Source organism: Cyprinus carpio, chromosome A2 (assembly GCF_018340385.1).
Source record: "Cyprinus carpio isolate SPL01 chromosome A2, ASM1834038v1, whole genome shotgun sequence".
In the NCBI taxonomy this organism is placed as follows: domain Eukaryota; kingdom Metazoa; phylum Chordata; class Actinopteri; order Cypriniformes; family Cyprinidae; genus Cyprinus; species Cyprinus carpio.
The window spans coordinates 4,887,302-4,903,284 of record NC_056573.1 but is presented as its reverse complement, the minus strand read 5'-3'; the positions used below and the strand labels follow the sequence as shown (position 1 = coordinate 4,903,284).

General features: G+C 35.4%; 1 protein-coding gene across 3 annotated transcripts; it reads left to right on the top strand.

Annotated features, from left to right (window-relative positions):
• The first annotated feature begins 287 nt into the window (after nt 1-287).
• Nucleotides 288-14,632, top strand: LOC109101822 (abl interactor 1-like). 3 transcript variants are annotated; one of them, XM_042770103.1, is made up of 10 exons: nt 288-475; nt 6,182-6,358; nt 7,107-7,121; nt 7,504-7,610; nt 7,705-7,845; nt 9,037-9,134; nt 9,382-9,594; nt 11,669-11,755; nt 12,331-12,516; nt 12,706-14,632. In XM_042770103.1, the coding sequence occupies exons 1-10, from the start codon at nt 446-448 to the stop codon at nt 12,879-12,881; spliced, it is 1,230 nt and encodes a 409-aa protein (XP_042626037.1). In that variant the 5' UTR covers nt 288-445; the 3' UTR covers nt 12,882-14,632. The 3 variants fall into 3 exon arrangements, with proteins under 3 accessions (XP_042626037.1, XP_042626045.1, XP_042626054.1); XM_042770111.1 differs by lacking the exon at nt 7,107-7,121; XM_042770120.1 differs by lacking the exon at nt 11,669-11,755.
• Nucleotides 14,633-15,983: the final 1,351 nt, after the last annotated feature.

Here is a 15,983-nt window from a genome sequence, read left to right as displayed (position 1 = left end):
CAATCCTGGAAGAACCTGCATCTAGTGTGTCACGTGCCCATCACTTCCCATTGTCGCTCTGAGGATCACTGACCTTTCATTGGGCAGCCAGTGACTTTTTCCACATGACAGTCTTTTACATCATCATTCACAAAGGCACAACAGCTTTTAGTTTGGAAAATCATTTCTTGTGGATGACTGGGTTGAAATTATATTTCACAAGCAATGACATTAGGAGGGGTAAATAATGACAGAATTGTAATTTTTGTGCAAACCATATCTTTAAAACTTGTGGGATCTTTTTTTTTTTTTTTAAATCTATGCTTAGGCACAAGACAAGAGGAAAGCCCTCGAGGAGACCAAAGCCTACACTACCCAGTCCCTGGCGAGCGTGGCCTATCAGATCAACGCCTTAGCCAACAATGTGCTGCAGCTGTTGGATATTCAGGCTTCACAGCTGCGCAGGATGGAGTCCTCCATCAACCATATCTCTCAGGTCAGCCATGGGCAACACAACTCCAACAAAAAACATCCAGCATGCTTTGAAAAAAAGAGCAGTTATCTTTTGACTACTTTTATCACAGTGGAAAGTTTAGCATCAGGGTTTAAGCTGAATTTATTTATTGTAAAACCAGAACTTTAACCAATGTTTAATCTTAAAACAAAGAGACAAAAATATGATCTATAATATACACAGGATTGAACATGATTCTCCAATTTTACACACTGTTTACCGCAAATGTGCAAAGTTAAAAACTATTATATAATTCAACTGGCATTCATTTGTTTGTTCATTCATTCAGTTGTTGGAAATCAAATAAAATGTGACTAGTAAATTTTATTAAATCATTATGTGTTAACCTTCTGACAGATCCCTGTTTAAATTTCTTAGAGGTAGGCGATATGTACAAAATCCTTTACATGATATTAGTAATTTTTCAAAATATTTACAGTGATACATCTAATATGTGTAGCCTGAATGCACTGTAAGTCGCTTTGGATTAAAGTGTCTGCTAAATGCATAAATGTAAATGTAAATATTTCACCACAGCAAGGAAAGCCATCTTGTTATAGTAATTCTGCCTGTAATCAGAGCTGCTACTAATTGAAATTAAAGCCATACCCTGTATTTTTCAACATTGTCGCTTAAATGACTTCTGATTAAATTTGGAAAATGTTAAACTCAAATCAGACTTTTTGCTAAGCAACTAGTTTTGACTTAAGACAACCATTTGTATCTTCATTGATGCTTTCTGAGAAATATTTACTCTTGCTTACAACAAAACTTCAAATGAACACAAAAATTATTGATATAACCATGCAACTTTCAATAAAGCAGTTTTGAAACAATGCATATTGTGAAGCATACTATACAAATTAATTAAAAAACCTAATATATCAACCCTAGCTATTATCTCATAATTGCTGTGGGAGAGGAGCACCTAATGCAAAAATGCTTAGATTTACATGACTAGAGAGTGATTAACTGCATTTTATTTATGTAATATGCATAAATAATTAGATTTACATGACTAGAGAGTGATTAACTGCATTGAATATGTTGTAAATTAAATAATCATAACGTTTGACACTGCTATAATAACTAGACCCTGATTCGTAAAGATCATCTCAGGCACGTTTAGTCTTCTCTGTACACGCATCACCATTTGAACACAAAATGTCGGCGTGAATTCTTTCATCCAAAGAGGGAGAGGGTGTGTGTTTATTGAAGGTAAGAAGAGATCCCATTCCCCATTATGTGCTAGAGTAGATTTGCAGAGCCTTAATGGAAACTAGATCTAATGATTTACCGCCTTCTGATGTTAAAAGGCTCCTGCGAACTAGTTTACCACCACTTGTCTCTAAGAAGATAAGAACAAATGGCAGGCAAATGATGTCAAAAATGGCAAAGTCTCAGATCCCATCGTTAGAGTCCAGACAGACATCTGAACCGGATAAGAGCGGGCCATTTTGATCATATACGAGACAATTCATCCAAAATCATGAAAGTGCCTTCCTTCCCCAGAAGAAGCTATTTCAAATTAGAGTTTTTGGGATAATAGAAAATAAAACCAAACACATAGTGACAGAAGATAAGTATTTAAGAGACTAATAAACCATTTCACAGTCATATAATGACTGTGACAATATAATGGCAATAAAATTTGATCTAGTGAGAAATTAATTGTTCTAAAATATTAGATTCTGAATCAGAGATATTAGAGAAAATGCCAATTCCTCATATGTTCACAAAACAAAACAAAGACAAGTGTGAAAATCAAATTTGTATGTAAAATGTACATTCGTACAAAAATTGTAATGACTTATATAATACATAATAAACAAACTTTCAAAAATTATTTGAATTATATTTATTGTACGTTTAAAATACATAATGTTTGTAAAAGTATCTTATATTCACCAAAGCTGCATTTATTTGATTAAAAGACTAATATTGTGAAATATTGTTAAAATTTTTGCCATAAATACATTCTTGAGTGTCACATGATTCTTCAGAAATCATTCTAAAATGCAGAAACATTTCTTCTTATCAATGTTGAACTGATGGATGGAAAGTTCAAAAGAACTGCATTTATTTAGATTTTTTTTATATAAATCATTGTAGCTGTCTTTAATGTCACTTTTGATCAATTTAGTGCATCCTTGCTGAATTAAAGTACTAATTTCTTAAAAAAAAAAAAAAAAAAAATAATAATAATCTTACAGACCCCAACTTTGGGACAGTATATACAAATTTAAAATGTATCAGCTATTAGAAATGTTCTAAAATATAAATAATTTTATGTATGGACAGATTTCGATAAATCCTCTATTTGGGTCAATAGATACTAAATTCTTTGAAGTACTGTATTTATATAAAATTAGATTTATTAAAAAAATTAATGCCATTTAAATTTATTTATCTGTACCCATCCAAATATATCCTCACTTTACATGCAAATGCAAATATTACAAATACTGACGAAGTTGTTTCATTAGTATTCACACACCATTCATACATAATTTAAATCTATTCGTAGATTTCATGTGACCTCACACAGTGGTGCGGCCGCCATTTGTAGGACCTACATGCCATCTATCTGCTGTGCTGTGGGCTGTGATGACAGCAAATCACAATGTCTTATTTACTGAGAGATGAAGATGTATGGGGTCATTTTGATAAAATATGTCTGGGAAGCATCGATGTGCATTTACATTTTTAGTGTTTTACTTAGCAGGCGCTCATAAAGGAACTTGAAAAAGTTAACAACTTGTGCGAGACTGCAGCGAACGCGGCTTTAATGATTTGCCTGAAAACTTTCAGTATGCTTACCACCTAAAGCTAATACATGAACGAGATGTCTTTGATCTAAGTATAGTTATCTGAGTCTAGAGTGTTTCTACTGCACTAAACATTGAGAGCAACACTCCGATCCGCAAACAAATCGATGAAGAAGAGGAGGAGGATGACGGTCCAGCGTATACAAGGAGAAAGGTTTGTATTTTTAGTTTCCACATTATTGTTTTATGAATGTCATTCTAATAAGCAAAACATGTTTGTATTTCATATTTCTTCAAAGACTCTACAAAGACTTTACAAATAACCACAAAAATAACCACAACAAACTGTACAGATGCTCTGTTTTCATGATGAGAATGTACTGCAATCATATTAATGTGCATCAGTATGTCTGAAATAGCTCTGTCCTGCTTTAACAGTTGCTACAGTGAATATAAGCAGACTTTACATGTACAGATGCTCACCTCTGCCAAAACATGTAACTGACTACAACACAAACACAGAATCACAGTTTATCACCTCCGTTGCTTCTTCACTCAGCATGTAGAATAACATGAGAATAACTGATTATTTCTCTTAACATGGCACAAAATGAACACAGAGCAGTGCTTGGAGTGCAAGACAGTACAACACACTCTTTAAATATTAATCATGCTGGGCAAGCATTGCAATAAACACTCTAGACAAACTGACAAACTATCCCTTTAATTAGGATGATACACTCTTTAAATATTAATCATGCTGGGCAAGCATTGCAATTAGTGTTGTAAATAGTCTGTCAAACAGCATGTGAATTACTACAATATCTATTTAATTTAATTCAGCTTGGTGCATTAAGTTAGATCTTTAGTAATGGATACTTGTATATTATTTGCTCTTTACAGGTGCAGAAATGAAAGCTCCCAAGCAAAGAACACACCAGATTAAGACGTGGAAAGACATGTTACACAAGGACTACAATTCCTGAAAAAAGATTTGGAAAATGAGCAACAACCAAGGAACAGTAGTCCCTGATTCACTCAAAAATGATCCATAGTAATAGTTAGGTAATCATTTAAATCATATTGCCATGTACAAAATGTTTAATTCCAAAAACATGTTGTTCAAAACAACAAAGTTTTTAATGTTTTAAGCTTTACTTAAATTTTACAATCCAAGTATAACCAAATACATGGGTAATTTTCAAAATGTGTTAAATATTTTATCTGCACTTATTGTATGACTGCTGTTTTTTTTTTTTTTTCTGTAAATGCATGGTTTTGTAAATAAGTTGTGTAAATAAATTTTCCTCATGCCACCTTAAGTGATTTCTTTAATGGATCTTAAAACTGCATTCATAATAATGCGATGTTTATATATTTCTGTCATGGTATTAATATTTTAATCTATATAATTAAGAAGAAATGGATAATAATTTTAAATGAAATATTAATGAACAGTACAGTAGATGTAGAATTCTAAACGCTGTGCACATACGACCGATTCCGGCTCGGATACGGCGGTGTAGTCCAGTTAAAACAGCCCAGAATTGGGCAGTGAGGCATCCAGGAGCAGGGCCAGGCGAAAGTCTCCAGCAGGTGAGAATTTAACTGAAACTGGCCTGAGTGTATCTTGCTATCTGGGTCGCCTGTGTAGGGATTATGGACAAGTAAATATCAGCAAACGTCAAATTTAGCAAGTTTTTACTGAACTTTAGTGTAAGGATCTAAACCTAAAGAATCTGTCTCCATGGGTGGATACAAGTCTAAAATTGGCTCAGTCAAATTTGGGGTACCCCAGGGATCACTTCTGAGTCCATTACTTTTCTGTATGTATATTTTACCTCTTGGTCATTTCCTTAGATCTGTTGGTCTTAACTATCACTTCTACGCAGATGACACCCAGGTGTACATTCAAAACCGGGTGACTATCCAGCTGTTACTTTTCTGGAACATTGCATCTCTGAGATAAAAATATGGATGTCTCAAAATTTTCTTTGCCTTAACAGTGATGAGACGGAGGATATGCTTATTGGCTTAACACTTACTGTAGATGGTTTCATCTTGAAACTGGTTTCATATTGACTTCAAAATGATCAGTTTACGTATAAGGCCTTGCATGGTTTGGCACCTTATTGTCTCTCGGAACTTTTAACTGTTCGCTCTCCTAGATGTGATCTCCGTTCCTCTGATTCTGGCCTTTTGACTGTTCCCTCAGCTCGTCTATGCTCTATGGGTGACCGGGCTTTTTCCTCCATTGCTCCAAAACTCTGGAACTCTCCCCCTCGTAATATTAGACATGCAGAATATTTGAATGTGTTTAAATCCTCTCTAAAAAACCTCACTTTTTTATATGTGTTTTGTGTTGTTACCTCTCTACTTTCTTTTGCTTTAAAACTTTGTATCCTCTTAAGAGTAAAGCATTGTTTTTAATGTTTACCTTTTTTTTTTTTGTATCCTCTTAAGAGTAAAGTGCTTTTAACTTTGTAAAGGTCCTTTATTAAGATTATTTTAAATTGTTTGCTGTCTTTCGCAGTTTGAGAATGCTATTTTTCAAAGGCAGTAAATAAAATAATATCTATATATTGTATATATATTATTGTTTAAATTGTTTGCTGTTTTATATATCGGTTATATCTATATATCTATAGTGAGTGTGCTATATATGTGTTATATAGATATGTTATATATATCTCCCCATAGATATGAGGCATATATATATATATATATACACATATATACAATATATATATATATCTATATATATATATATATATATATATAATATATACCTATATATTATATATAATATGGAATATATATATTATTTACCATTCTAAAATATTTCACCCATTTATACTGGAATATAATATTATTTACCATTCTAAAATTTCACCCATTTTCATCCCTTTCCTTCACTTAGACTGTGGACATTCATAAAGAAAAAGTTGCCAGACGAGAGATCGGGATCCTCACCACCAACAAAAACACATCTCGAACCCACAAAATCATCGCCCCCGGCAACATGGAGCGCCCCGTGCGCTACATCAGGAAACCCATAGATTACACCCTGCTGGATGATGTGGGTCACGGTGTTAAAGTAAGTTTGACATTTTAATGTCACATGTTTGATGTTTACTAAACAAGCATCATTCTTACTATTAATCTTACTTAGGTTTAGGGTTTTTAAATAAATTATAAATCAAAAATTACACCTAGAAGTTTTACTGACTTCTTAGCTTAGAGACACAAAATAAAAAAAAATTAATAAACCAAGAAAAAAACAAGACCTCAAGTGAATAGATACTTTACATATAGTCATTTTTGCTAAAAAAAGTTAAAGCACACAGAAAAAGGGTAAGGGAATCCAATGTTAGAATAAAATGTGACTAGTTATATACAACAAGATATAAGAGAACCTCTACGATGTTAATGTTTTCAAACTCAAAAATTAAAATTCTGTCTTCATTTACTCAGCCTCAAGTTGTTCCAAACCTGTAAGAGTTTCTTTCTTCTGCTTAACACAAAAAATATATATTTTGAAGAATGTTGGTAACCGAACAGTTGACGGTAGCCATTGACTTCCATTTGAATTTTTTTTCCATGCCATTGAAGTTAATGGCTACCGTTAACTGTTTGGTTTTTTTTGGTTGTATGTGTCTTCTGAAGCAGCTTTGACTTTCTGCTCCGTCTGTCTTGATTCCTATCAGTAAAATTAGATCAGTGTTTGTTTGTTTGTTCTTTATTCAAAGGTCTTTTGTTTTGCTTCTCCTCTCTCACTTTTTCATTAAGTTCAAGTGTTTAAATAACGTGATTTATCTTCTCTCTTCCTTAATGCTTTCACTTAGTGGCTTAAAGCAAAGGTAAGTACAGCCTGACACAACCCACTATTCTGGCTCCTGTATCACTACCATCTCTGCCTTGGTTCTTTATTTTCTTTTGTACAATATTGTGTAATAAACATTATAGCACATTTTCATAATTCAGTATGAGTAGACTTTAGATCAGAAATATCTTTTATATATTTGAGGAAAAACCGGTGCCATTATAAGAGTGTAATGGATTCAGCCTGCATACAACACATCATAAAAACCATCATATTTTGCTGTTTTGTCCAGTATAATCATTTCTTTGTAGTTTACATCATGCTGTATGTTTGCAACCGATTAGCATTTAGAATAATCAGGTATTATCATGACTGTGCAAGTTGTCTTAATGTTGTTTTCCCTGTCGAATGTCTTTCAGCAAGGGAATAACCAGCCAGCTCGGGGAGGTGGAGGAACATTATCCAGGACTAACCCACCCACACAGAAGCCCCCAAGCCCACCCATGGCAGGGAGAGGTACCCTGGGGTAAGTCACTGTATTTCATGTGTCCATGCTGTTTTGTACACCTCCTTTATTAGAATGTTATAAAATATCCTGTCATCATTTTTTTGTTTTTCAGACGAAACACACCATATAAGACGCTGGAGCCAGTCAAACCTCCTGTGGTGCCTAATGATTACATGACCAGTCCAGCACGTCTGGGCAGCCAGAACAGCCCAGGACGCACTGCCTCGCTCAATCAGAGACCCCGAACGCACAGGTACAGCTCACAACAACGCAGGCCTTCTGATGGTTTGAGACGCTGTGCTGGGCATATTGGAATATACAATAGTTCAAAAGGGTTTTTTAATTTTATTTTTGAAAGAAATTAATCCTTTTATTCAGCAAGGATGCATTAAATTGATCTAAAGTAAGAGTTTTTAATAAAAGATTTCTATGTCAGGTATTCTTATGAACCTTGTATTCATCACTGAATATTGAAAATAATGTATCACTGTTTCCACAAAATGAATAAGCAGCACAACTGTTTTCAACATTGATAATAGGAAATGATTCTTAGATTAATTTCTCAAGGATCATGTGACACTGAGTAACAGCTGCTGAAAAAAATCAGCTTTGCATCACAGGAATAAAGTACATTTTAAAATGCATTACAATAGAAAACAGATATTTTATATGGTAAGAATATTTACCAATATTAGTGTTTTTAATCAAATGAATTCAGCCTTGGTGAGCATAAGAGACTTTTTTTCAAAAATATTTTAAAAATCTTACCAAGCACAAACTTTTAAATGGTAATGTATCCTGGAGTCATAAATGTGAATTTTAATTTATTTAGTCTTTTACAAGAGCTAGAATGTAAAAACACCATCAGAGCATGCACTGAACATTGAATGTTGGGTTTCATGTTAGTATTATTTTTTTATATATAGCTTGCAGTTGTGAGATAAAAGTTGCAGTGATTGTGAGGGAAATTAGCTTCCGTATGTTTCTAACCTCTATAAATGATTTATGTTGGTGCAGCTTTGGAACTTCCCTAAACTCTATCACAGTCTCCATCTTTATTTCCCTTTCCTCACTCTAAACAGTGTCAGTGAAGTTATGACATTCATTATACTTGTTCATTGGTCATTTTTTTTTATTTTATTGCACTGTTTAAATACAAGAATAAATCTGAAGGTCTTCATCTCTTTGCTTATAAACTTGATTCACCGCTGTCATTGCTTTCCCAGCGGGCTTGTTATACTCACTGAGAAAGCTGAAGGTCAATAAGATTAGAGATAACAGTAAACGGTTTCTTAACCTTTTATTTATCACATGTATTCTCCAGATTCGAGTTGTAAAAGATTTTGACTTTTTTGATGCGCTGAATAAAGGATGCCACTTGTATGGCAATAATGCTTGTTGCTTTAACAGCTCTTTGTAACCTGATTGTCTCTCCTTGTCTCAGTGGCAGTAGTGGGGGCAGTGGCGGTCGAGAGAACAGCAGTAATAGTATGGGAATCCCTCTGGCTGTGCCGACACCCTCCCCTCCCAGTATGGCACCAGGTGACCACTCACATTTTTCACAGTGATCATTAGCGCTGGGCAATGAACAATTTCACATCAAGGTGATAACATTTAAGTGTAATCAATATGGAAAAAAATATTGTGATAATATTTTTGACCATATCACCCAGCCCTAGTGGCCATGCTAGTTTTGAAACAAGTTACTTTGGTTATTCCTCCCACCCTTGACTGAGTCTTTTTTGGACTTATCTTCTGTGATTGTTCTTTTCTTCTGTCCTCTCTGCAGTGGTTCCTCCTGGTCCAGGTTTGGGACCGATCCCGATGTCTCAGTTTGGAACGATCTCCCGGCAGATCTCCAGACACAATTCCTCCACCACTTCTTCCTCCAACTCGATGGTGTCAGCCACCGGCACCTACCGGCGCGCCCCTGCCAGCTCCTCCCAGTTCTCTGTGCCTCAACCCCATCTGAACGGGGGTCCCACATACCCCCAGAACACAAGTGAGTTCAGTTCCACCTTAGGGACATGTTTAGTGACCCTAAAAATTATTTGGACAACTATAGGTCTAGTTTGTCCAAAAATGAAATTTTATTGTCAATTTATTCACCCTCAAGTCATTTTAGATGTAGGTGACTTTTTGCCTTCAGTAGAACAGTAAGGAAGATTTTTAGCTGAAACGGTGGTTCTTGGTAATTCTTTAAATGCAAGTCAGCAGCAACCGTCACACTGAGAGTCAAAAACAAGCATATCAGGCAACACAAAATTAATACTCATGGCTCCTGATAATATATTAGAGTATTATGAAGTGAAAGAAATTTAACATTTTTTTTATAACAGCCTCAGGCAAACAATCCAGAGTGATGTCTGGAATGGGCAAAATTAAAGTTTTTATGGTTTCTCATGGTTTTTGTAAAAAGGTGAGTTGGTTAACTTCATATGCTTTAAACATGTAAAACATTAGCTTTCACTTCATTACTGGGTTCTTTAATATCATAATTGCAGATATGTTACTTGATTGCATGTTAATACTCATATTTTTTCACAAACGGGTGAATCAGTTATTTGAACCTGTTCATTGAAGAAAACTGTCCAAAAGAACCAGTTCACTGAAAAGAATCCAACTTCCTTATTTACCTGAGGCTCTGGATTACAGGTAATGTTGTAAATAATGTTCAGTTTCTTGCACTGACCAATCGTTTCACTTCATCAGACCTCAATATATGGTCAGGAGCCACAGGTATTTTTTTGTGTAGCCTGATATGCTTTTTTTTGACTCTGAAAGTGACAATAGCCATTGACTTGCATTATATGACTCAACAAGGACCACGGTTTCAGCCAAAAAACTTCTTTATAGTTCTACTGAAGAAAAAAAAGTCACCTACATCTTGAATGGCTTGAGGTTGAATAAATTAAAGGGATACTCCGCCCCAAAATAAAAATGTTGTCAAGTAATGTTGACTTACCCCCATGTCATTCCAAACCCGTAAAAGCTTTGTTCGTCTTCGGAACACAACCTGGAGGCTTGTGACTGTCCCATAGACTGCCAAATAAGTGTCAAGGTCCAGGAAAGTATGAAAAGCGTCATCAGAATACTCCATCTGCCATCAGTGATTCAACCGTAATGTTATGAAGTTACGAGAATACTTTTTGTACGCAAAGAAAACAAAAATAACGACTTTATTCAACAATTTGTCTCCTCTGTGTCTCTCCACATCACCATGACGCAAGCAGTGTATGCGTCAGCCGCGCCACAAGGATACATTTTCTACGTGTATTTACACTTTGATTTGAATGAAAACAGCGCATCAGTGCAGCGTGGCTGACACAGAAGAGCGTAAGCTGCCTGCGTACAGCCCAGATTCTCCAAAATGGCGCTATGGTGTTGCGGAGAGAGAGAGGAGACAAATTGTCGTTATTTTTGTTTTCTTCGCGTACAAAATATTTTCTCGTCGCTTCATAACGTTACGGTTGAATCACTGATGGCAGATGGAGTATTCTGATGATGTTTTTCATACTTTCCTGGACCTTGACACTGTTATTTATTTGGCAGTCTATGGGACAGTCACAAGCCTCCCGGTTTTCTTCCAAAGTATCTTAAATTGTGTTCCGAAGATGAACAAAGCTTTTACGGGTTTGGAACGACATGGGGGTAAGTGATTAATGACACAATTTTCATTCTGGAGTGGAGTCTCCCTTAAACAGCAAATATTAGTTTTTGGGTGAACTATACCTTTAATTTGCTCTTTAAAGGCCTGAATGCCATTGTATTAGATAATAAATGTCAAGCTCAAGCGTGTAATTGCTTAGCCACTAGCTGCACCAATCACATCTTGATAATAAATTAGGTTACTAGTAACTAGCAGAACTAGTAACCGATGATCTGCCTGCTTTTCTGCTATTCATCTCTTCATGTCACAATAACTCACAACGGCTCTTACCTTTTGTCTGTTTATCTGCCTGTGTTTAACTCTCTGGGCTTGTTTTTTTTTTTTTTTTTTTTTGCCTATTATCATCTGTCTGTCGGGCTGGATGTGTATGAATGTGTGTGTGTATTTGCGCTCTGTGTGACTCCAGTGTCTGTCGCTCCACCACCTCCTCCTATGGCGCAGCAAACGCCCCAGATTCCTCTCACTGGCTTTGTGGCCAGAGTTCAGGAGAACAGTGAGTAATGCACACAGAAGCATAGCGCTTAGTCCTTCACATATGGTCTCCGTTCACCTACCCATAGCCTGCACTCTGAATTATTCTCTCAACCTGAAATTTTGCATTTTTTAAAATATTTGTGTTTTTTTTTTTTTTTAAGATGTAGATATTTTTTATCAAATATAATATAGCATTTTATTGGTGGTGTTTTCCAAAATAAAAATCACTGATGCTATTGCTCATATTTAGGCTCAGTGACAATCTATTGATTTTAATTTATTTAAAAATACAATCCACACATAGAATGACTTGAATAGATGTAAAGTATTATTGGCATCTATTGTTATTATTTCTTAGAAAGAATGTAACCACCATTGACCAGTTAAGGAATTCTAGTATAGGCATGTGAAATAGCATTGTTTAAAAAAATTATAAATTCAATAAAAAAATGTTTTCTTAACATTTCTTTGTTGCATTAAAAGTAGATTTGTGCCATCTCCAATATTAAGAGAAATTTAGGATTCTGACTTTAAAATTTAATTATGTCATAGATGATGTCATAGCGAGGGTTTCCCCCCTTCTTTGTCCTCCAGTAACAGACAGCCCATCTCCACCCCCTCCTCCTCTACCTGAGGACACGCCCCTGTTTGAGGAAGCAGCTCCGCCCCCTCCACCTCCACCTGTGGATTATGATGAAGACGACGCAGCTCTGGTGCACTACAATGACCCCTATGCTGACGGAGACCCGCACTGGGCCCCAAAATCCTTCATAGAGAAGGGTAAGAGAGTTGCCATTTTCTCCTTCTTCAAAGTTCTTTTGAATTCATTTTTTATTCTTTTTAATGTTTTTAAAGAGTTTTGAATTGAGAATGGCTTGTAAATGTGTGACTGTAAATAAGATGCAGATAGATGGATGGATGTATTCATGTATAGAAATAGACTTTCTAACCCTGTCTCCTTTGTTTCAGTGGTGGCCATCTATGACTACACAAAGGACAAAGATGATGAGCTGTCCTTCATGGAGGGCGCCATCATCTACATCATCAAGAAAAATGATGACGGCTGGTTCGAGGGCGTGTCTAATGGTGTGACCGGACTGTTTCCTGGCAACTACGTTGAATCCATCATGCACTATGCTGACTAATGCTAAATCCCAGAGACATCATACAATGCAGCCAATCAGTTACAAACAAAGTGCATTAGGATATGACTGAATGTTTGTTTTTGTCCAACCGCCAATGTATCCAAGCATCTGCAGTGCTCAAGGTTTGAGGAGACGGGGCTCGTATTGCCTCTACAAAGAATATAAGTCGCACTACTTTCTGGTTAGGTTGCCTCATACATTTTGTACATATATTACAGTGAGACGTCGCCTGTAGGCTATTGCTAGTGTTTGTTTTTGTGCGTGTTTTGTCATTGTATAGAGACCCGTATTTGCCAAGTGTCAGCTAGGGCTAGTTAGATTTTTTTCTCTCTCACTCTCTCTCTCTCCCAAAATGTTTTTTCTTGTTTTGTTTTTTAATTCAACTGTCAAGCTCTTCCTCTACGTGAGGAAGAAATATCTGAATGTCATTTCTGGAATATTATTATGCCTGGAAAATAATTAGGCGACAATATAAAAATGACAATTATGTCTTTACCTATGTTTCGCCTTCAGGATTTGCTAATAATTTTACCTCGTGGCTGTAAGGTGAGGGAAAAGACCGATGCAGTAATGTGCAGAGATTCTCCTGCAAATCAGATTAACTTCATGAACCTGTCAAAAACATGTCCACACTTTATATATTCCACCCTAAAATGGAAAAAGAAATGATAATTATTACAAATTATATTTTGTTCACAGACAGTGATGCCTATTTTTTGCATTACGGCATTAGTGTCCCGGCACATTTTCCCCAAAATTCTTCTTATCATAATGCAAAAAAAAAAAAATCTCATTCTCATTGCTGTAATGTGTCAATATAATATTTTATTTAAATTTTTTTGTATGCATTATGGTAGTCTTTTTTTGTACTGCAATTAATTTATGCTGATTTAAGTATGAAAAACGTATTACATTAATAATAATCAATAATGGGAATTATAAAAAAAAAAAAAGAAAAAAGGAAAATGCATACATTACATGCAAAAATTCTTGATGGTCCTACAGGCTTCGTTTCCTTTTATGCAAAACAGTTTTTTCTTTTGTGACCTAGACATGTTTTCATGAGATTCACCCAATTGCTGCGAGTTTAAACTGTGCCAAGCTGATCTTTGATGGTGTTTTTGTTGAAACTGCTGAAGTGTTGTGAACTTTATGATGTTGCACTGAGCGGGCGACACTGGCTCACTAGCTGAACCAGTCTCTAGCATTGCCCACAGATTCCAATTTGTTACATAACGTAGCAGAAATCAGTTTCTGTCATTGTAGATTTCATGTTGAGCTGACCATGCAAAGCTGAATTTGTCTTTCTGTTTTGACCAAGTTTTGCTGAATTTAGATGATAATCCATAGATTTCATGGAGAAAAAAAAAAATCAAGTTTAGTGTATAGTACTGATGAATGTGAGCTCATAACTGTTAGCATGGCACAAACATCATGATGATTCTGGTTGCTGGTTTTTAGAAGTGTCTCAAACTGCTGTTGAAGGCGAGCAGTGTTTTAATTTATTTAATCAAATGAAATATCTGTGAGGATGTAACTCACATAGAAGCTGTCTGAACAATGACCACTTAATGTTAAGCATTGCAAGGCCTTGTCATATGATGTGCAAGTGATCTGTAATTTAAATGTTCCTTTGCAGGTTATCTGCAAATAATATAATCTCTATTACTGTTTTGTATATATAATCTGTTTTTCTTTTTATGTACAGTCTCTTTTTATAATAAAGCACTCTCCTGTGCAACATTGTGCTAGATTTGTTTAGGTGCCTGGATGACAAAATAATCAATCTGATTTTAATTTTTAGCTTTTAATTCAATGCAAACATAAAAATATCATTTTAAATATCATCACAGCGTCTGTTCATCTAAATGGACAGCAGAGGGTGATGTGCCCATTATTAAGCAGAAATATATCCTCACACTGATTCCCAACTTAGGTCTAATAAGTTTGTCAGTTTTAGTTTTGTACATTTTTAGGTCTAATAAGTTTGACTGTTTTACATTTTCAGGTCTAATAGCTGATTCAGAGAAAAACCAAATTACTTTAAAATGTGTGTGTGCATATATACTGTATAAACATAAACATGCACTGTACTGTACAGGCAGCTGATTCAGAGAGAGACTTAATTGTGTTCATAGCTTGTTTTCCTAAGTTCCAGTCTTATGAGCAAAACTTGCACAAGATTAAAGGGATACTCCAAAATTTTCTCATTAATCACTTACCCCCATGTCGTTCCAAACCCATAAAAGCTTCATTTGTCTTCGGAACACTATTAAGATATTTTGGATGAAAATCGGGAGGCTTGTGACTGTCCCATTAAAGGCACAATATGACACACACACACACACACATAGCTTGACATACATTTGCAGGGCAAATTCTGCAATCCTACTTTATGTGTACAGTATGTACAATGAGCACTGCTCTTTAGTTGGCTCGTTTGTGGCCAAATATCTTTTTATTTTTGATACATTTGCATTTTTGAAATAGATAAAACTATTTATTTTATTTGGATGAATTTTTTTTTTTTTTTTTTTTTTAAATCAGATTTACCATCATTTCTGTTTGTTCAGGTCAATTATGAACAACAGATAAAATTACACTGCTAGCGAAAACTTGAGAGAATTAGGTGCTGCAAATATTTGAATGGCTCCTCCATTTTTAGTGAATCTTCCCCTTTTTGTGGCTCCCCCCCCAATCTCACTCCAAACTTTTGGTATAACTTGGGAGCCCTGATATGTAAGATTTTTTTATTCAAATATCCAGAAACCACTAGAACAGTGTTATATATTTTGCTGACTTGTGTACTTATATTATCCCAAATGTTTGGAAGAATGTTTAAATCCAGAGAAATAAGCAATTTTAACTAGTGACACAGACCGTGTCCATAGTGTCATTGTGTCACCTGCCAATGACGTCATAACCCCTCGATTTCTGGTTTTGTTTTGTAGAAGACGCCTTAATATGTTGTGCATTTTAATAGACCAGTGACAACCGCACAGAGTAGCATTATAACATAACTCTCAAATGTATTAAGTATGATAAAACAGCGCTGCATTTTTCCCCCAGATACTCATGCAGGAGCAGAAGCGGTCAACTGTG